The sequence below is a fragment of the Macaca fascicularis genome, chromosome 12, assembly GCF_037993035.2.
Source record: "Macaca fascicularis isolate 582-1 chromosome 12, T2T-MFA8v1.1".
Taxonomy (NCBI): domain Eukaryota; kingdom Metazoa; phylum Chordata; class Mammalia; order Primates; family Cercopithecidae; genus Macaca; species Macaca fascicularis.
The window spans coordinates 36,180,761-36,204,079 of NC_088386.1; the positions used below are offsets into that span (position 1 = coordinate 36,180,761).

Consider the following 23,319-nt stretch of genomic DNA (forward strand, 5'->3'; position numbering starts at 1 on the left):
TTTAGGTCTATGGCCTCCAGCTCCAGCCATGTTGCTGCAAAAGGGCTGTTTTCATTCTTTTTATTGCTTCATAGTATTCCATGGTATATATGTATATTTTCTTTTACCCATCTACCTTTGATGGTCACCTAGGTTGATTCCACATTTTTGCAATTGCAAAAAGCAGGGTGATGGACATATGAGTGCATGCGTCTTTTTGGTATAATGATGCATTTTCCTTTGGGTATATACTCAGTAATGGGATTATTTGAATGGTAGCTCAGTTTTAAGCTCCTTGTAAAATCTCCAAACTGCTTTCCACAGTGTCTGAACTAATTTACATCCTCACCAACAGTGTATAAGCATTCCCTTTTTCCTGCAGCCTCATCAGCATATTTGAATAATATATGTGAATAGTCACATAAGAATCAGTGAGACTGCAAACAGAAAAATTAAAGACTTATATTTTGTTTATACTCAATGGAGTTATTTAAGTACAAATTGATACTTAACTAAATAAAAATACATGTATTATTTATCTATATTGTTTAATTTGTTTTAATAGCTGATATTTTTCTTGAAAATGCTGTGTAAAATAAACATGTTAGAGTTTTACAGACAAACAAAAATGAGGTACGGCTACAATCTCAATTATATTAATCCTGAAGAAAATTTCAATCATATTTACAAGCTTTATAAATCAGAAAGGAAAAACTTTGTAGCATAAAATCCAACTAATATTTTATTGGTAAGATATTATCGAAGAAGTAGTAGATTTAAAAATCTACACTTTTATTAACGTCAAGATTTTTAAGACTTTAAGGTATGCTCTCATTGGATGAAAAATATTATTCCATATAAAATAACTAACTGGCAGATGAAATGCATTGCTGCACTTAACTTTTTAAGGAAAAATATGCATTAAAATGGCAGGTAATGGTATACTGTGAAGGAGGCACTGTGAGACCAGGACAGACATATGCTAACTCATCTAATCTGATTCTTATCATCTATTTTTAACATACTCCAAAGTTCACATAAATAAATAAATGTGTATATTAAACATTTTACTTAATATTAATCTACTTGCAAATGCACTAATAAAAATATTATTTTGAGTGAACAGACCAAATAAACTATAGGTTGGTGCACAAATAAATGTGTTTATTGCTATTAAAAGTAATGGCAAAAAGCACAATTACTTGTGTACCAACCAATCTACTTAGCCCTAATTCTCAGAGCTGTAGTAATTATGATTAGGAAGTAAATGATCCACAGTCCACATGGCCAATAAGAGGGCAAGCCAAGAACCACACTGGCTTTACTAATCCAGGCCTAAATTGTCTTCCCTAGGATACGTTGTCTCACTAAATAGAAAGATAACACAGAAATATATACTGATATTATATCAAATGGTATTTTTCTTTAGCTATAAGATGTGTAACAAGAAATCTCCATATTTAAAACCACAAAACAGGCCTGACACAGTGGCTCATGCCTATAATACTAACACTTTGGGAGGCCGAGGCAGGCGAATCACTTGAGGTCAGGAATTTGAGACTAGCCTGGCCAACATGGTGAAACCCCTTCTCTACTAAAAATACAAAAGTTAGCCTAGCATGGTGGCACGTGCCTGTAGTCCCAGTTACCTGGGAGGCTGAGGCAGGAGAATCATTGGAACCCAGAAGGCAGAGTCTGCCGTGAGCCAAGATCACACCATTGCACTCCAGCATGGGTAACAGAGTGAGACTCGAAGGAAGGAAGGAAGAAAGGAAGGAAGGAAGGAAGGAAGGAAGGAAGGAAGGAAGGAAGGAAGGAAGGAAGGAAGGAAGGAAGGAAGGAAGGAAGGAAGAGAGGGAGGGAGGGAGGGAGGGAGGGAGGGAGGGAGGGAGGGAGGGAGGGAGGAAGGGGGGAGGGAGGGAGGGAGGGAGGGAAGGAAGGAAGGAAGGAAGGAAGGAAGGAAGGAAGGAAGGAAGGAAGGAAGGAAGGAAGGACACACACACAAAACAAATAATGAAAAAAGTCTTAGCATTGAGAAATAAGTCTCTCTCTGTTTTTTTCCAAGTAATCCCCGTCTTTTAAATTTGTGAAACTTTTATGCAAGAGGCTGAGATAAACGTAAAAAAAATGTATAAAATTATTCTATGTAAAACTATTTTTTAATCCAGAATTTACACATTTTTTTTTTTTCTGTGGAAAACAGTAGTGATTAGATATACTATCATTATATGTGAAGCCAAATCTTACTGTGTAGGAATCACTTTTAGAGTTAAATAATTTATCAACTGAATAAAAGTAAAAGGTTTTAAACCTATCAAAATTAAGCAAATATTTTATGTCAAGGAAATAATAATTTATTTGCTCCTTAAACTGAAATTGAAAGTAAAGAAATGAATAGAATTTGCACCTTGAGAATCTTTGGGGATTATAAACCAAATGTAGAGAAAGAACCCTCTCTGAGCTCGTAAAACTGCATGAAGAGACCTGTCATTTAAGGTAACAATTTACATAGATGCACCTGAGATATCATTAATGAACACAGATTCTTGGTATCTAAATGTGGTCTTCAGCAATAGGAAGAAATGAAAATATTTGTACCTGGTTTTTGAGACCCTACTGATATTAGTATTGAGTGACAAAGTTACCATTGATTTTGAACTTATTTGAGTTCAAATTGTGCAGTTGTGAAATACGTGTTGACTACATGATACAGCCAAGAAAAATTGATTTTAGAGTATCAACTGTGTACATGGAGCCCTACTAAAAATACTTTCTCAAATCTAGAAAATATTAAACTTGTCCAAATCAAATGCTATATTGTATAATTGAATTTTATGTAAATAATCAAGTAGTATTTGTTAAACAAAACTGAAAAGTTATTTATTTAAATAAGTTTGCACTTACAAATTTAAAAACATATAATTTTAAAAGGGACATTTAAATGTGGCTTTCAGAATTATAGAAATTTTATCAGTAACTGTCTTAATACAAATATCTGTATTGTCTTAATTAGACTCTAACAGTTTTGGGCAGGAAAACAGTGCAATGAACACATATCACAAGTGAATTTCCAACTAATCATTGACATTTGGATAAATATGTAAAAATATCACATTTGGTAGCACTGGAGTGCCCAAAGACCTAGCAAATCCTTAATAGACCTTGAAAGTTAATTGTATGTATTTTCTGACAACTGTACAGACTGACATCAGAATTAGTTTAGATTCAGGTATACACTTTTCAGAAAAAAAAAATTTTTTTCCTGTCACAAGCAGTTATATTCAAGCTGAAAAAATACACATTCAAATTATTATAAATGCCCATGAATAAATTTCAGAAAGCTAACATTGGTGACAAAGCTCTGATTTTTGTGTAAGAAGGGTAATAGGGTGAGAGAAAGAAAATAGTAAATAAGTCTATTTTTTTAAGAGAAACATTATTAAATTTTATCCTTATACTCTACATATATGAGCAGTTGTGAAAAGCAAGAGTAGTTGGAATTAATCATTTTATCTGGATTTAAAATTATCTTCTTTGACTGCTAAACTGTTTCCCTGGAGCTCAAATTTGAGTTGCAATTTTTACAACAAATGTGCCGTTTCTTCCTACTTTTCTGCCTTCCCTAAGTGAGTATGATTTAGATCCTTTGTCACATATGATAAAGAAAATCTGAAATAACCAAAAAATGTTCATGTTGGCACAAAAATGAAGATCAGGTAATTCTCTTATGTCGGCAGTTGGCCTTGGTCAAGAAGAGAATCGAGAATGTCATTGTGTCCTCTCCTAGCGTGGGGGTCAACAGTGGGTTATCCTATCTGCAAAAAGTAAGAGAAACAAAAAAGAAAGCAAAATAAAAACCCTACAGACAAACAATAGTAGCTAGCCTTTACATGAGCATAAGCTTTTAATTTCACAAAAGTTGCTTGTAATTTCCAACTTCTTAGCAGATGCACTAGAATCACTCAAAATTCATACAAACCGAATACTTTATAAGTCAACATGTTCATGGCTACATCTTCAGATCATAAGTAAAATAAGATAATATTATAAAAGTTTGAACATATTTTATGAGTAAATGGACATTTTTTATCCCCTGAGGAATAAAATGAAATGTAGAGCTTTCTCTTTTTCTCTGAGGCCTTATTCACATTTTCTGTTTCTTCATTTATGTGCAGTTTTGTTTGAGAAAGTATTACAGGCCTATCCCAAATCATTTTTCAAGTCTTAACTATGTTGCTATTGATTAAAGAATCCTGTAATATAAAAAGCACTCAACCACAGGGAGCAGAATGCTGTGCTAAAAGGATGAAAATATAAAAGCAGTCTATCCTTGGACACTACTGCACTTTGCAAATTGTTTGTTATTGTTGGTTTTGTGGTTGATTATCAAACTTATTCTTGCATTATACTCATGCACTCATCAACAAATATTTAATTAGGTATCTATTATGTGCTGGAGCTGATGATACAAAATAAATTGGATTTAGATACCCTCATGAAGTTAACTGTTTAATGGCACAGGTAAATGGGTAAATAAGTATCTGAGAAACATGCTGATTAGAAATATGTAACATTTGCTAGTCTCTTTAAGTCGTAAATGTAGGGGCTTGAACAATGATAATGTTGAAGTGTTGTGGTGAGAAAAGTTGTCTTTCCTGTAAACAACTTCCGAAATAATTTTTTTTTTCTTTTAGGCCAAAATAAAGATAATAGGCCATTTGAGTTGTTCTTTCTGTTTAACCTTCAAAATTATTTAACTTATTTGTTAATTTGCCTCTTTCTTGGTCTGCTATTCCTAAGTTTACCTTTGAACCTTTCTTGATTCACTACATTGTGATTTTGAGTAATTATATAGGACAATTATTATGTGTATGAATAGCACACACTGGAGAAGTGGAAATTATTCACAAACAAAAAATATTTATATATATATATACACACACACATATATAATATTTCATAGCACATTAAACTTATACCATGTTATAGTTAAGTGTTCATTTTATATATGTATTTACACCCTGCTTCATTGCTCACCTTCTCACTTAAATACCTAACATATACATGTACATATAATATTAGCTTGTTCACATTTATAATTTTCTTGAAGAGTTCATGTTTATGCACTTTTGTATATTCAATATATATTTGATATTTTCCTATAACTATGAATTTACCAAATATTTAACATTTAGCTCCCCAGAGCTTATACTTCTAGAGCTCATGAGCTGACTTAGAATTATCAAAATATTATACAGAAGTTTTTAATTTGTTTCATGACTTGCAACCTATCTTACCCAGCATCATTCCTATGGTAAATCAAATTTATTCCATTTCCTTTACATATGTGTTCCCTTGCTTTAAGATGCAAAATATACTCTAAGAGATGGTATCAAACTACACTACACTGTTGTTATCTTAACAGGTGTTAAGCTGTCAACCAAGACCTTTTATATATTGTTGAGCATACTAAAAAATTACATACATAATCAAAGACCATTTGAAAATATGTACTTATAGAACAGCGAGATCCCATGTCAATCTGAATCTTTGCTATGGAAAGAAAAACTTTTCAGCACGTTATTTACAGTCACAGAAATATAGAGCTAAATTAAGAGAGGCACCATACATCCTGGTGCTTAAAAGGAAATAAAACAAAATTACAGTATGTGTGTTTCAGTTAGAGATTACATACCATGGGAAGTTAACCAAAATTTTTAACATCATAATGGGGCTTCCTATACATCTTTTTGTTGTTAGTATTAAATGACTTCTTAGCATGGAGAAAATTATTATATTTCAATTTTCACAAAGCAAGTAATACCAGAGGAGGAAGAGGAAGTGGAAGAGGAGAGGGGTAAGGGGGAGGGTAAAGGGAGGGGGGAGGAGGAAGAAGAAGAAGAACAAGAAGAGGAGGAGGAGGAGGAGGAGGAGTCAATGATAGATGAAAGAAACTGATTTTTTAAGCTAAACTAAACTCATACATGATTCCTATTTTGCATTTGGCTACATTTTAAAAGAGTTCAAGTCTCTATTGTTCAAAAACAGGATTTGTGCCCACTTTTCATGGCATGTTTTTATTTTGAATTCAGCTAATTCACTCCATTGTGGTTGGCATTTTCCCTTGGCAATACCATCTGCCATGTTTTAGCTTCAAACAGAATATTAAAATACTGCACTTTATTCCTATGATATAAATGTTGACACTTAAATGTCTATGTAATATTACCTGGAAATCAATGTTTGAATAATTTTACAAGACTTCATTTTTAAGTCTTTTATTTTCTCTCTAAATTCAAGTCAATAAACATATGGAAAAAGTATAGGGAGACATATATCTCTAATATTTCCAAGCAGTAATAAATACTTCCTGGAAATAAGTTTAACATTTAAATAAGTATATCTACTATTAACTATGAATATGGAAAAAATGTATCCATGTGACATAATTAGTATTTTAAAAATGCTTTTAAGAAGAAGTAAAAGTATATGAGAAAATAATATTTAAATAGTGCTACATATGTCAAAGATTTCTTGTTTTGTGGACCCACATGTAATTCTCGTTTTGAGGTCTCAAAATTAAGAAATCAAGAATATTTACTGAGATCCTCCTGCTGAGTCAGTGCTGAGCTGGTAGTTGCAATGGAGAGAAATAAAAAAAAATCTAACAATCATCTGGAGCAAAGAAATGAGAAGACTTGTTGACAGATGGAAATAGGTGATGAAAAAATACTGGAAAATCTAAAGTTTCAACCTCTTTTGTGATAACATGAAAAGAGATACCATTTTTAAGAAAGGAAGGCAGCAGATGAGAGGTAGGGGGACATTTTAAGTTTCAGTGACAGATACTCAAATAAATAACTGTAAAGGATATCAGAAATATAAATAAAGGGGTGAAGATATTTTATTACTATTTTGCATGTATTTATTATATTTTTATATTTCACTATATAAGCATGATTTACATTTTAAAAATGTGAGATTAGATGGGTTTAAAAGAGAAATATAGTAATAGAGAGAATGGCACACAAAGCCTTAAGTGAGAATAAAGAGAATAAAATATAATGCTCACAGGAGCTATATAGAGCGGCCTCAGAGAAAACCAGAAAATGCAGGGTCAGAGAAGGCTAAAGAAAAATAGGGGTCCTTGGATAGACTATCAATGTAGAAAACTGTCCTGGAGAAGGCAAATGGTATAAAACCTGCAATAATAATAATAATAATAATATCTGGATTTGGCTGCAAATAAATTTAGAAATTCTTGTATAACAAAAGAAGCTGAAATCCATTTTAGGAGTTAAATGATGAGACAATGGATATAGATCATGATTCTGAGAAGTTGAGAAGAAAACATGTGGAAAGTAATAACATTAATAATGTGTTATCTAATGAGAGTGACCTGAGCCTATCTGAAAGCAAAAGGGAAAGGCTTCATTGAAAGGAACAAGTTAAGGATGATAAAATAGAAGAGAATGATTTTTGCATGAAATGTCTGAGGAGATATTTGTATCCAGAATAGAAGTAGAGAAGTCATTTTAAGGAAGAAAGAAACCTTTCTCTGAGGTTATACTCACTTAAACATTTACAGCATGAATTCACATATTCTGTTTTCCTTGACTGCATTATCATCTATCACAATTACACACCATTTATTTATTGCTTTACCACCGGCTGGCAGCTTTTTCATCTTCTCCTTCCACTGCTGACATTCTATGGAACTTAATGACGTGCGAATACCCAAGATCATAGTACCTCATCTCTATTGCTCCAGGGACCTCCCTAGCATCACCTTCGCTTAATGTAGAGAGCTGTGTGGGTCACTCATACCAGCTGGACCTTATCTCTCCACTCCTACCGTGGTCTACTCTTGACTTCCCACTATTTCACCACGAGCTTGTAGGCCTCACCACCTGATTGGTAACTCAAAGTTAACCCATTACAACTGCCAACTTTGATCTATAACCTTTTGTTCCTTTTGGTACGTATTTTCTTTTTATTTTCTTTACTACCTGTACATTGCCGAGCATTATTATTCAATGTCATATAAAATTCCTGGTTAGATTCTAGAAATCATCCCGGCTAGTCTCACGTTGCTTGAAAATTCTTTGATTCATTATTGTGGGAAATACTGACTACAATAGCTTCGGAAAAACTTAACCTATTCACTTAAAGCTGATAACCTTAGAAATATAGACTAACAGTTGTGACTTTCTTCAATTTCATCAATTTAACCTCTAAAATACATTTGATCTCCACATTCTATCTCTTCTTTCACTCCATCTCCGAAGGGGAAAAGAACTAGCACCCACCTCATTTAATCCTCCCAATTAACTAAAATGATACAGGCATTTGAGACCAAGAAGTTTAGAAATACCTCAGAAGCAAAGGTAAAAATAATAAATGTCTAAGTGGGGACTCCAAACTGTAGTGGACACCATCAGTGCTCCATATAAACAATCTCAGATGCTGTTTACCATTTCTGAGCTTTCAAATGACCTTTGTCCCTAACAGCTCACACAGACAACTTTCTTTAGAGGATTATCTTTGGGCCACTTGAATCTCTTCTCCCACAAGTGCTGACAGTCAGAAATGTTGAGAGCATCTGTTTTCCCAGAGTGGCCCTTATCCACTGGCTGACTACTTGGGAGTCCGAATACCAAGTTCCATCACTGTGAGGTAAAGTTTAGACTCTAGAGTCCCTCCAGGAATCAGTCTGAGGCCAAGATTATGTTCAAAATTAAATATTTGCTTGATCTCTTCCTTCCCCTTTTCGACTGACGATGCTTCTTTCAGGTCCTGAGTTGACTTCCCATTCTAGAATTTCTTTCTGGGATACCCAATGTAAGATACAAATCTTGCCTCCCTGCTTTCTGTCTTGATTCCTCCTGCTCTGCCCTATTGTTTCTTCCTTGTCAAGGCTCCTCCTATGCTCCCTGGAATTTGTCTCCCCTTTACAATCATTTCCATCCTCTTTCTTCCAACTAGTTTATTTCCCCTTGGCCTATGAATATGTGCAATATCCCCATATTAAGAAAAACCTTATACCCTAAAATCCCCTCAACTTATCTTTTATTTCTTCTCTTTCCCTTCATCACCCAGTTTCCATCAGTTTATTCTGTATTTGCTAGCTCCACTTTCTAATCATTCTTTTGTCTACTCTTTATATTTGGCTTCTATCCTTACTCATCTTCTGAAGCTCATAAAGATATGCAATACCATCCTCATCACCAGTTACGTGTTCTGTTCTCTGCTTTTTCTCTCTCCTGACCTCTTTATTGCTGGCACACTGTTCCTTAAACTCTCTTCCCTTGACTTTTACAGTTCAGTAATTTCCAAAGACTCAAAATGGCTGTTTTTGTTTGTTTGGTTGTTGTTGTTGTTGTTCTTTTTCTCTCTCTCCCAATCATTTTATCCCCTATCTGTAAGCATTCTTGATTTTTGTTACTAAACTTCTTTTTTGGGCACTCTTTCTTGGGTAATCTCATACACTATCACAGTTTATTACAGAGCCTGAACTCTGTTGGAATAAGTAAGAAATGACTTTATATTTATCCAACTACTGATTCCATGTATGCTCTACTGAGTATTTCCTCTCCAAACTTTGCTGTCTCAGAAAGATCCCATAACTTCCCGGCCAATTACCATTAAGTGAACAATATCATGCAGTTAAGATTAATTTTAGAGCACATTCTCTTTCCTCTCTCCAAATTTGATCTGACTCCCTTTGGCATTGGGATTTGCAGTGAAAAAGGTATAGAATATTTTTTTCATTTACTGCTATTTTCTCTTTATTTTAGCTTCCCTCTTACATATTTGTCTCTAGCTCTCTTTATTACTTGGCTTGAGGGCAGGGAAAGAATCCTTTTGTCTAATCCACAGGGATGATAAATTACCATTCTTTTTTTTTTTTTTTTATACTTTAAGTTCTAGGGTACATGTGCATAACGTGCAGGTTTGTTACATATGTATACTTGTGCCATGTTGCTGTACTGCACCCATCAACTCGTCAGCACCCAACAACTCGTCATTTACATCAGGTATAACTCCCAATGTAATCCCTCCTCCCTCCCCCCTCCCCATGATAGGCCCCGGTGTGTGATGTTCCCCTTCCTGAGTCCAAGTGATCTCATTGTTCAGTTCCCACCTATGAGTGAGAACATGCGGTGTTTGGTTTTCTGTTCTTGTGATAGTTTGCTAAGAATGATGGTTTCCAGCTGCATCCATGTCCCTACAAAGGACACAAACTCATCTTTTTTTATGGCTGCATAGCATTCCATCTTCTGCAGCCTCTGCTGCTGACACCCAGGCAAACAGGGTCTGGAGTAATAAATTACCATTCTTAAGGATGCTTTACATTTAAGAATGTTACAACTTCAATAAACTCTCATCACACCTCTGATCTTAGCTTCTATGTTTTGTTTGAGACCAAGGGAAGGCTGAGGTCAGAGGGTCCAGGACTGGTTTGGAGTTCACTTGGTAAACTGGAGAAGGCATGACCCCGACATTTTTAAAAAATATATAGGGAGTCCTACCAACAATTATATGGACCCAAGTTTTCTTCCAGCCACATCACCTGCTCTTCCCTATGTGTAACTCATGTACCTATACTCTTGCTGATGGTTTTTGCTTTGCCACTACCAAATATTTAATTATTCTATTTCTTCTTCATGCAATATATACCTACCCCATCTCAGAAACCTCCTTTTCCTTCTAACCTCCTCCATAAAACTTCTACTAGTCACTATTATTGCTGCTACCACCCTCATTTTTACTACCTGCTCTAATTATATGCTATCATTTTTTGCATTAAACCCAAGATAATTTTATAGCGGTCTTATGAAACTTATTACTTCAACATGACATTTGGATATGAGCTTTAAATTTGAGTTTGATCAATTTTTTATTGTGCCTGAAAATAAGTCTTTACAAAGTGACGCTATTCCTTTAACTGAAATGTGTACTTGTTTAAATTTTCAGTTTAAACAGAAAACTCACTGTGAATAGAGGCAGCATCTTATTCATGCCAGCATACTTCACAGTGTCTACAAGTGTCTTTCATATGTACTAGTATGTTGTCAAGATGTATTGAATTGAAGGCTGAGGATGACATGGATGGATGCTGACATGTCCTGGCACACAGTGCCTAGCACTCAATAAATGTTCATTGAATAAATTAATAAAAACTAGAGTATATGAAGATTCTTTTGCCTAATGCTCTCAATCAAGCTAAAGACAAGTAGGTATAGTCATATGCTAAGATGGATGTGGAGAGATAAGAAGTACTTAAGAAAAAGAAGCTCTGGAATATCAACTTAAGGGTCTATAATAGGTTTGAATAAAAAATGAAAGGAAATTCACAGATTGACATGTAGCAGCAAGAGGCTTGTTGAATTGAGCTGTATGAATCTATAATAGGGCAGACACAAAGGGTTCTATACAATATAAATCGACTTATTGCAACTATGAAGCAAAGAAATTCTTTATTAGAAACAAACTAAACATCCATTTCCAGTGTATCTATGGGATTGCACAGCTTTCAAACTATGTTCCTTCTTGCCTTAGAATAATGATTCACAGTCAAGCAATTGGTCAAATTTTATCTTTTAAGTCTATAATAATTTATTACAGCCAGGCACAGTGGCTCATGCCTGTAATACCAACACTGTGATTGCACCACTGCACTCCAGCCTAGGCAACAGAATGCCAGTCTGTCTCAAAAACAGACAAACAAAAACACATATAGCTACCAGGTAAATGAATAAATATTAGTACACATAATGTATAAAATAAAAATACTAGGTGCTATGGGTCCATACAACAATCTAAACTATTTTCAAAGCCAAGTAAGGTCAAATAAAATTTAACAACTTAAAAATAGAAGAAGAGCATTGCAGGTAAAAGGGAGAGGTTGGCAAGGGCTGGAAGTGGAATAGAATAAGAAATATTTTACAAATTAAGAGAAGACAAACAGAGACTGAGAAAGGAAAAAGACAGTAACAGGAGTTTCAGACTAAAAATTATTAGTCTGATTAAGAAGGATCATAACAGAAGCTTTGGACTTTACACATAAAGCAATAAAAATTCTTGAAAGACTTTAAATAAGCAGATGTATATTTAAAAAAAATCACTCTAGGCTTTGGTGAGTTTAGGAGACAGACTAAGATGTTATTTAGTATATAAGATAATATCAAATTTAATTAGGGTAAAGATAAAGATAGAGAGTAGTGGATTGGTAATAGACTTATTTAGAAGAAAAACCAAGCCTAACTTGGTGGCAGATTAAATTTATTTCAGTTTTATATATGTATAGTTTTATATATGTACATTTCATCCAAATGAAAATGTCAAAACAGATAGTTATACTTATTTAGAACTCAAAACACAAAAAAAAGAAAAAAGGAGAAGAAAAAAATGTTTGAGATGAACATGTTTGACAACCACAGACATATGAATAAACATGGAAATTTTAGAAATATTGGAGAGCAAGGAGGCCTAGCAAATGGCTATTTTACTCATTCAATACATAACTGAACACCTAATTATGTAAACAATTCTAGGGAAGAGCTTTAAATTGGGAATCTAGAATCATGTTGGTGCCTTTATTTGGATTTACACACACATAAAAGAAATCTACAATAAATGTGACTTCATCAAATATGCACTAAATTATATGAACAAAGTGAATATAAACATTTTTTTCTGCTTAGGTAAGATATTCTTGATTTTGTCTCAGACATTACAGCTAAAAGTAATTAATTTTTTTTTTCAACAAAACTTAGGAAACTCACTTAAAACTTGGAAGATATATGTAAATCTTAAAATTACCCTTTCTCTGGGTGCACAGCTATAGATCTTGGTTGATCCAGGCCTTGGGAAATAATTACATAACGGAAAGAACCATTGAGTCTTGCAACTTCAATTAAGTTGAAACCATGATCTGTCCAATATATGTTACCTAGGAGAAATAATAGAGGTGTTTATAATACAGTTTTGAGGAAAAAAAATGTACTTGTTATGACTAAAATTAAATTTCTGAGCATTCACATAACTACCAAGAAACTGTTTACTTCCTACATTCTTTTTAAAAGTGTTTCCTAAGCAGAAAGCTGTAAATAAACTAATATGCAAATACTTTCAATCCTAATCTCACACATCTCTGGTTTAAACCATATAATGATATATTTACATGGTAAAAAGAAGTTGAAACTTCTCCTACCTAAAGAAAAGACTTATTTTAACTTTCTACTGACTTCAGGCAAAAGAGAACTTCTAACACTTTTGTTTACCTGCCTTATGGAGCTCTCAGGAGATTTGGGCAAAGTTAACACTACATAATCTACTTCTACATAAAAACCCTTATCCAAAGGCTCAAAAGCATTAGAAGGAGCGAAGCCAAAAGCAAAAGAAACTATTTACCCCTGTGGCTGGAAGTACAAAAAAAAAACAAAAAAAAAAACAAAAAAAAAACACTGTTATGAGTTAGAAAAGATTTCTTATGAAGCATTTTGAGCCCCTAACAAAATAGGTGTGAAACAAAAAGATAAAAAGCCATGGATTATACCAGCAATCCAGTCAATAGCTATCCCTTCCACTCTTCCCAAGCCATTGGTAATGATATCTTCTTTCCAAGTCTGATCTCTTTTAGCTCGGCTAATTTTATTGAAGCCCATGTCTGTCCAGTAGATGGTATCATTTTCTATGGATAAGACACAGAAAAAAAATATATACATACACACTATAAAAGGTATCAATATAGGTGTTAGGATCATATTGTAACTGTATCTTTTAGGATATCATCCTGGGTACACTAGATTTTAAGTATTCTTCAGGATAATTTACTAATACAAATAGTTTAAAAAAAAGCATGAAAACATGAAAGAACCTATATTTCAGTCAAATGATTTTTGAAGTATTTTTTGAAAATTATGGAAATAATCTATTGCATTGTTTATTGGTTTTTATTAATTTCTCTACTTATCTTAACTCAATAAATCCTTATCCTGCATGAATTTGCAACTTTGATTCCAAACCATGTTATTTTGGACCATAATTTTTCTCTTCATGCTATACCTGTGTCTGAATCTTCTTTTAAAAATACTACTACTAGGGATAATCAACTCCACAAAACCTCAAAGTAGAGAGAAGTTAGAAAGAAACATACGAGCATTTCAATTATATCAAGAGTGTTTTAAGCATAAGGCCACTCAGAATGTACAAAGTATTTAAAATGCCTTACAATCCAATTATTCCTTCTAAGGTGTGAGTTTCTCAAATGTCAGCTACAAGACCCTTACATTATTTTTCAAACTGTCATTGTCCAAATGAGCTTAAGAATACTTGAAGATTGTTCTATGTGATCACAGAGTCTTTAAATAAGAGTACTTTTTGAATACTTGAATGAAAAATGTGTCTAAAGACTATAAATGAAATATATGTGCATGCATATGCATAAAAGGTAGTAATTATAGACCAATGATTTTAAACACAGCCACCAGAAAGACACTGGGGACGAATCATTAAATAATAAATTTGCCAGCAACTAAGTAAGTTTTTGTGTTGCGACCTACATGGTCATTTGAAGAACAAATCCTTTAAGACCAATAAAATTTCCCTCTCGCACACTGACAGACTATGGAAATAAAGAAAATGCAATTAGTATAATAAAGCCATTTATCAACAAGCTTTGAGGTTCTGTTTCAAATGAAATATAGTCTTTACTTTTACCAGTCCAGGAAAAGAGTGCAAATAGTCCTTGTTCTCCACAATGGTTAAGTCAGACACATCAGAGACACCCTATCCAAATATATGTCTGGGAAGCAAGGATTTGTTGGATTTTCTCATTTTGTAAAAGCATCAATTAACATTTTTTTTTTCATTATTGAACCAGGAAATGAATCAACAGAAATAAGTCTTATTTTTGCATAAATATTAAGCATTGCATGTTGAATCTAATCTTCTTCCCTAAACATTAGACCCGTATGTCCAACTGTCTCCTTTGTTTCTCTGCTTGTTTGTAGATAAGGCACTCTTGATGTACAATGGACAAATTCTGAATGAAACATGCTTCTCTTGAAGTCTTCAGCCTGACAACTCCCCTTTCCATGGTGGTGTGATAGTTGGCACCTCCATCCTCTGTTTCTTAGACTAAAAACATCGGGATTGTCCTGATTATGTTTGCACATGCACCACTTCCAATCAATCACCAGATACTCTCACATTTAATCCATTACCAAGTATTTTTGTTCACTTTTTTCTTCTTTCAAAACATATCCATTATCCAACCACCTCACACCATCTACTACTTACGTTGTAACCAAACCAATAACCACTATCACCTGAAGTCTTGCAACAGCCTTCTAATTGGTTGCCTAGCTACCACTTTTGCTCCTGTACTTCCCTTTCCATATGAGTCTTGCTTTGCCATTTAGAAAAGTATAGCTGCAGATACACTTCTAAAATATAAATAAGTTAGAATGGAGACATTTCCACAAGAAAAAAATGTAAATAAGAATTTTTCTCCGCTGTTTCACACCAAACTCTTTAGTCACTTCCCATCTCATCCAAGGTAAAATTAAAGTTCCTCCTCATGAGTTTCATGATCTATCAACTCCCTCCAACCCTCTCTCCTGATTTCCTTCCACTCTTCCCCTCACTTACCCATCCCTAGTAACAGATCTTCCTATTCCTAAAAGAAAATATTCTTCAGTACAAGAGTCTTCGCATAATTTTTTTTGTCTTGAATGTTTTTCCCCAAGATATCTCAGCTGTCTTAGCTCAAATATCTCGTTTATTGAAACTTTCCTGATTATTCTATAAAAATTATTCTTTTACCATGCTCTATTCCCTCTTACCAAAACGTATTTTCCTCCATAACACTTATCATTATCAAACACATTATATATTTGTTGGTTTGTTTGTTGAGTTTCTCTTTTGTCTCACAGAATGTAATTTCTTTGAGGGCTGGGACTTTATTTCATTTGCTGCTTTATCCCTGGTTATCTGGAATACTTTCTGACACATAATAAGCTCAAAGTAAGCATTTAGTGGGTAATAAGGTAATGTGATATGCTGAATAAAGACTGGTTGGGAGGCAGATACAAAGAAAACACATTGCTTGCCATAAAAATGCTTATTAGCTCATTAAGGAACAGAAGATATGTACATGAAGAAATGGCTAAGAACCAGAAATAGTGTAAGATGAGCAGCATGTAAGCCATACAGGCAAGTACTTTTGCAGGAATTCAAAGAAGAAAATCAGGACAATCTTTACAATTAAAAAAAAGGCATCTCTTCATTTCATATTACTTTCTAATAGCTTTGTCAGTGCTGCAAAATTTTAGTCAATATATTATCATAAATCATTCCTTTCCATATACACCATGATGTCTTGATCATATCTTTGTCACACTGAACTGAAATTGCATTTTTGTGTTTCTTCCTAGAACTAGACCATTAAATATTTCATGGATAAGGACTGCATCTGACCCAACTTTTCTCAATATGGTCACATGTACTATAGACACTTTGTAATACTGAGGCTACCTCTAAATGGTGAAGACCATGAGATCACAGCATTGGGAAACTAACACATTTTCTTGTATCCTTTCTGTTAGGTACATTTGGGAAACTCATGAGTAAATTAATCATGTGATGATGCATTAAGGAGAACCAAGAGTATAGAAGAATTAAATCACAAACTAATGTCCAAATCCCTTTTCCTCATCATTTTTTTTTCCACATATATGTTGTGTACCTGCACAAACACACACTAGACAAAATACTAACATAGGAAAACATGTTTTCTAATATCTCAGAACATCTGCAAAATAAACACAAATTAGGTAAAGAATGATTTAATTAGGAAAAGAATCAAGTTAAAAGAGGATAACATTTTACAACAAACTGTAAAGATACAAAATGCAGACAGAAGCAAAGATAGAAAGAGAAGATTTTCAGAACTGTGTCCTGATTCTTATTTCCAAATATATTTCTTAACTTTAATTACTTCCATTCAATAGATACTTATGGAATTCATAGTTTGTGCTAAGAATTATTGTAGGCATAAAATATGGTGGTGATCATAACAGACACTATCCTGATAAGCACACAGTTTACATTCTAGAGTAAAATTAAAAATAAACTATCTTAAGACATATGGTAATTTGGGAACATATAATATAATCACAGGATTGGAAAATAGAATTTGTAATTTAAGATAATAACAATTATAATTACCTCTCTACAGATATAATAAGACAAATATGAGTCTTTGAAGTCATTTTCAAGAAGGACCATATCGGGAAATCAGCAGCCAGTTATTGTGCATTACAATTATAATTAAAGTCAGAATTAAAGGGAAAACCATATATTGCCATAATGATATTTATCTGTAAAACAAGGGAAAGACCTTTGGACAATGAGAAATATTACACTTTTTAAGTTGAGAGAAAAGTTTTTCCTGAGTATTTAGAGACTAAATAACGCAGGGTTCTGTCTGATAATAAGAAAAGGGAAATAAAAGTGTTTTAAAGTTATTTCACCTTTGTCTGTATTCTTATGATTAATTAACAAACACTTGTTGACCAACTGTTGTGAAAACACTCTACTCTGCATTATTATGGGTTTTTAGGTCCTAGAAAATTCAGAGTTAGGTTTTCTGGCCTAAATGTACATTCTATTTCAGAAAACAGCATAAATATGTAAAAAATGCCAGATAAAATATAATATATAAGCTCACCGTGATGCTCTGTCCTAAAATAATCACCAGCACACTAGGAAGATAAAATAACAGGGTAGAAAACAAGGAGTCTAGGGCTAGGTTCTTGTCACGGTTCTGCATTTACCATGAACATTTCACAAAGTTACTTTTTCTCTTCAGGCCCCATTTTCCTCATATATAAATTTGAATAAAAATATAAATATATGCATGTAAAAACTACATCTATGTATTTAAATAACAGAAGGCAGAATTTAGATAACCTTTAGGATCTCTTCTAGGTATGATCTTCTAAGGCTAAGATTTTATTTTTTACTTTCACATAAAGGGAATACAGTATCTCAATGTACAGTCCTATGTTAGCTGTTATGAAGATCTTCCTTTTCCCCTGTAGTTTTTGCTCACTTTAATTAGCTCTGTTTGTCTGATTCTAAAAAAGATAAAGCATATGATTTTTCCCAGAACATGCTACTCATGGCTTTTATGTCACATTTCTTTTTGAACTATAGGACTTTACATTTATCCTATTAAATGTCAGCTTGTTAAACGGGATCATGGATCCTGCCTGTTGACATTTAAAAAAATCATATATTACCCAATGAAACTTTTTTGTGATATCCACAAATTTGATATGTAGGTTTTCTTCATCTTTATTCAAGCTAGTGACAAATGTGTTGAATTGGATCAAAGATTTACTTTTGACATACCACTGGAAACTTCCTTCTGATGCAAACTATTTTCCTTTTTGTCATGCCTTAGTAATTTATAATTTATACATATCTAAGTATATAAATCTTAACTGTACAGTTTGATGAACTTTTACATATGGAACACAACCATGTAACCACTACCTTGATCAAGATCTAGATCACTGACAGCATCCCACAGGCTCCTCTGTGTCTTCTGGGAGTTTCCCTTCTCTTCCCCAGTGGGCAGCTGCTATTTTGACTTCTAGTACCTTAGATGAGTTTTAAATTTTTGATAAATGGCAAATTACAGTATGTACTCTTTGGCCTGTTCTTTCATTCAAAATTATGACTATTAGATTCATCTTTTCCGTTGAATGTATCTTGCTTTTCCATGGTGTGAAAATGCCACAAATTATTTATCCATTTTGAACATTTAGGTTATGTTCAATTTCTGTCTATTATAACTAATGCTATGAAAATTCTTTCTTTTCCATGTCTTAGAAGAGACATACACTGTCATTTCTACTGGGTACCTTCCCAGAGGTAGAATTGCTGAGATATATGAGCGATACCTTTAGTAGATAGGGTTTATTTTAATGCATTAATGATCTCAATGCTCTCCTAATTAAGAATCTAGAATCTATACTTTTTTCAATTATTGTTGAACTCTACCATCCCCTTCATATCTGGCTAATTCAACCATTAGTACCTCTTAGTACAGTTGGACAAGCCAGAAATTCTGAATATTCTCTTATTTTCAGAGACTAGTTCAACATGCTTATCTACCTTGGCTGGTAGTGCTCACTTTACCAGATAAGGGGCAAATGACCAGCTTCAACTAAACAATGATTTTAGAATGTAAAGCTTCCCTTTACTGTTTAATAATAAGATGTTTATTATTAGTAATATTAGTAATAATAAAAGCAAGATAAACTATTATTAAATAGTAAAGGGAAGTTTATTATTTCATCTTCTTCATCAATGCTGAGAGCATTTGAGAGAAAAATCCCAAGACACTTGCTTTTTTGACGAATCTTTTATGAATATTACGTGTATAAAAGGTGTATATCTTGGAGTAGTTCTCATGAATTGTCAAGCTATAGTCCTTTGGTCTGAGAATCCGGGAGGAAAAATAAATATGACAAACAACCACAACTCTGGTAAAAATAATTATATCCAACCTTAACTTTGAGAACATCAAACTGTTGTAAACATCACCAGCTCCTATTACTATTATTATTATTATTATTATTATTCAAACGGTAGCAAGTGCAGCGTGGGTAAGGCAAAAATTTTGAAGACGAAAAGGCTGAGAATTATTGACTATTGAATTAAGAGGAGTTATAACAAAAGTGAAAGAGAGGAGACGGACGGACGGAAGGAAGGAAGGAAGGAAGGAAGGAAGGAAGGAAGGAAGGAAGGAAGGGGAGGGGAAGGGGGGGAAGGGGAGGGGAAGGGGAGGGAGGGGAAGGGAGGGGAGGGGAGGGGAAGGGAGGGGAGGGGAGGGGAAGGGAGGGGAAGGGAGGGGAAGGGAGGGGAGGGGAGGGGCGGGGCAGGGCAGGACAAGGCAAGGCAGGGAAAGGAAAAGGAAGGGAAGGGAAGGGAAGGAGGGAAGGACGAAAGAAGAACAACTAAACAACTAAACAACATTCTGCCATAAACCATTCCTTCCAGGAGGGTCTGAGCTTGGTTGTTAGATCTGGTAATGAGGACTGATTCTTGTACGTAGTTCCTAAAATGATAATTTGGTGAATGAGGTCATGGAAGGTCAGAATTTGGTTGACATCTAGGAGACCTACTTTCCATCGGTTTATTAGCTAAGAAAATTGTGCAAATTTTGTAGATAAATGGATTATTTTGTAGTAAGTTCTGGTAATCTTTTCTTAGAGTTTATATAAAATTCATTAAGAAGCTCAAGTTTGTCTGGGCACAGTGGCTCAAGCTTATAATCCCAGCACTTTGAGAGGCCAAGAATGGAGGATTGCTGGAAATCAGGAGTTTGAGACAAGCCTGAGCAACACGGCAATACTCTATCTCTATAAAAAGTAATAATAATAAAAAAACAAAACTCAAATTAGATACACAAAACAAAAAACAATTTAAGGATAGTTCCAATTTATGAAGAACAAAATTTACAAGTTTATGTTTAGCTTAATTTATATAATTTATTTGTTGCCATTTTATTGAATCTATTAAACCCTATCCCATATTTTAAAAATAAAGACAATGGTGCTCTACCCAAAAATTATGTGTTAACTTGCGAAAAATTCTATATAAAGTGTGTTTCAATTTCTTCATAAACTTCAGATTTGGATTCTACAGGATGTAGCTATTATATGTGGCTATTACACTATTTTCAGTTAATGTAGTCTTTATTCCCTTGTAGAGAAAGTTGTTAGAATTTTGTTGTTGTTGGATCTTTGACTTTTGTTTGTTACATAGAAAAAAAGCTTATGGCGGTAGGAAGCAAATATACAGTCACAGTACTGATAGAATCTTCACTTGTTTTAATTATTGAGATTAAAAAAATAATATTCTTCTCTCTGCCACCCCACAACTACCAACTTTTACTTAGATTTTAATTATTTACTATCACTTCCAGATGATCTGGCTGCACATAAATTTCCTCTTTTGAGTCAGAAATGTAAGCATTCTTCATATATTTTTACTGTCATTTATCATCAGTGAACTTAGTAGGTAGGCCCAGGAATATAATTTTTGCAACATTTACAAAACTGCCTTAAGGTCATGTAATGCATTAATACCTCTAATTTATCTAACATAATGATATCTTTGGGGAACTAAAATCTTTCACAATTTATTAAGCAACCTGTTTTACCATTCTAAAATTTTGAGAAATATAACAGTTAACACTAATCCAAACCACCATCTTCTATTTTTTCAAAAATTACTCATTTAAATATATTTTTGGAGGAAGCTTTCTCATATCATGTCTACATTTTTCAATCATGTTTCTTGCTGCAATATTTTGTCCCTGTTATGTGCCATTTCAACCCAGATATCAAGACCAGACCTTTTTCTTCATTCACTTCCCACTCTCCCACACATATAGATACATAAAATCATTCATATAAACATGAAATGCAAACAGTTAAATAGAATTTCTGGAAACATGCCATAAGGACACTTATTATAATAGCATAAAAATTCCTAACTGAAAACTAGCTATCTTTATTTTAAAAGGTGTTCTGACCACACCTGCCACCGGGATTCAGTAGCAGTTTCATGTCATGTCCCAGCCTCACATCATATCCTTGACTCCTCCCTCTTCTTTTTCCTTTCATCTCAATTTATTATTGTTCCCCTTTCTGATTAGCCATTTTCCAAAGAAAAACCCTTTCTAGCCATTCGCCTCAACCTTGGCAACCAGCTTGTGTTTGCGTAGTTTAAATCCAGTAGTTCTCAAATGGCTACCCATTAGAATCACCTGAGGAATGTTTTAAACTACCAAAGAGGCAGCCACAACTCAGAGAATTAAAACTACTTAGTCAGGAGTAGGGTACAGGCGGGGAATTACTAGTTAACTCATTAAAGGAACAGATAGGAAGAAAATCACCTTTATTTAACAGGGCCAATAATCTTGTGAAGGAGATTTCAATTTTGAAATGCTACACAGCCCCTCGTCCCCTTAAAATCCCATTGTTATCCCATTTGCTATTAGTGGTTCACTACTAAAGAGATTTTCAAGGAGAGAGAGGTTGACTTGGTTTTCTATAGGAGGATATCAGATTTGAGGCTAGTTTTTTCTCCAGTTGAGGGAAGTCTTTAACTTGCCAAAAAAAAAAAAAAAAAAAAAAAAGTTAAATACCATCAGTTGATTCTGATATAGGCACCAGGTCTCTTAGAAATCACTGCTGTTCAATCTATGCATGAATCAAGCCAAAGCACAAGGCAGCTCAGAGAGAGATTACTTTGTTTTGATTCTCCTCCATTCCTGATAAGCTGGCTACATTCCTGTTTGCATGGCAATTGAAAAATGTGGGAGTGATATGACAAAGCTTCTTCCTTCCAAAAATATATTAAAGAAGGTGACTTTTGAAAGGTCACACCTTTGGCATGTGACAAATATATGGTTCATATATGCCATATGCCATAGATACTTAATCCTTGATTTTTTTTCTTGTAAATTATATAGAGATTGTGAGCTCTGAAGTTGGTCATACCTCCTTCTTTGCACTAGTTATTGTAATTTTAAAAAATTTACTTTTAACTTTTAGCAAAACTATAGAAGTGTAATATGTGCATTTTATCTCTAGTATTATCTTATTTTTCTCCTTTTTCTCTTTGTATTCATTTCCTCACATCTTAATTGTTCATCTTGCATTTTCCTCATTTTTTGGAAGCTACATAGAATAACTTCTGGAACAAGATTAGATGCTTTTTTTTAAATACATCAAATCATATAGACAAGTGACTTCAAAGTCTGGCACACACACTCTAGAGAATGACTAGGATACCAAGAAAATCCAAGACAATGCAAGAAAATGTTAAAATCTTGGCTGCTATTTTTTTATTTCTCATCTTTTAAAAATTTTTATCTGTGTATATATATTAAATCATCTTTAATACAGTAATAAGATATATGATTCATAAGTAAATAATTTAGTAATAAACCTGCATTTTAGGTGAAATCTCTTTTTGTTTGAGTAGGTTGTACAATGAAAAAGAAAGGCTTAGTACTACTGATGAAGCTGCAACATTCCAACCATTTTCACAATATAACACACAGAAACAAAGATATTTTTTATGGCACAATCATTTCTTGTAGAAGGTTGCCTGTGACAGGAGGGACAGGCCTAAAATCTCAGACCAATTCATGCTGTGCCTTTCTTCCCTGAGGATCAATGTCTCCACACATATATTACCCATTTTTGGCATATAACTGAGCCATCCCATGCTGATTGAAAATGGAAG

At 33.7% G+C, this 23,319-nt stretch overlaps 1 protein-coding gene across 4 annotated transcripts in view; it reads right to left on the reverse strand.

The window, feature by feature from the left end:
* The window catches only part of LRP1B (LDL receptor related protein 1B), a 1,954,889-nt gene that overhangs the window by 490,790 nt on the left and 1,440,780 nt on the right, over positions 1-23,319 (reverse strand). For all 4 annotated transcript variants that reach the window (XR_012421093.1, XM_005573071.4, XM_015433154.3 and 1 more), the window contains 2 exons: positions 13,541-13,675; positions 12,805-12,934 (listed from right to left, as the gene is read on the reverse strand). Coding sequence is in view for 3 of the 4 variants with exons in the window: in XM_005573071.4 (XP_005573128.4) it covers positions 12,805-12,934; positions 13,541-13,675 (265 nt within the window). In the remaining variant the exon portion in view is untranslated. The remainder of the gene's footprint in view (positions 1-12,804; positions 12,935-13,540; positions 13,676-23,319) is intronic.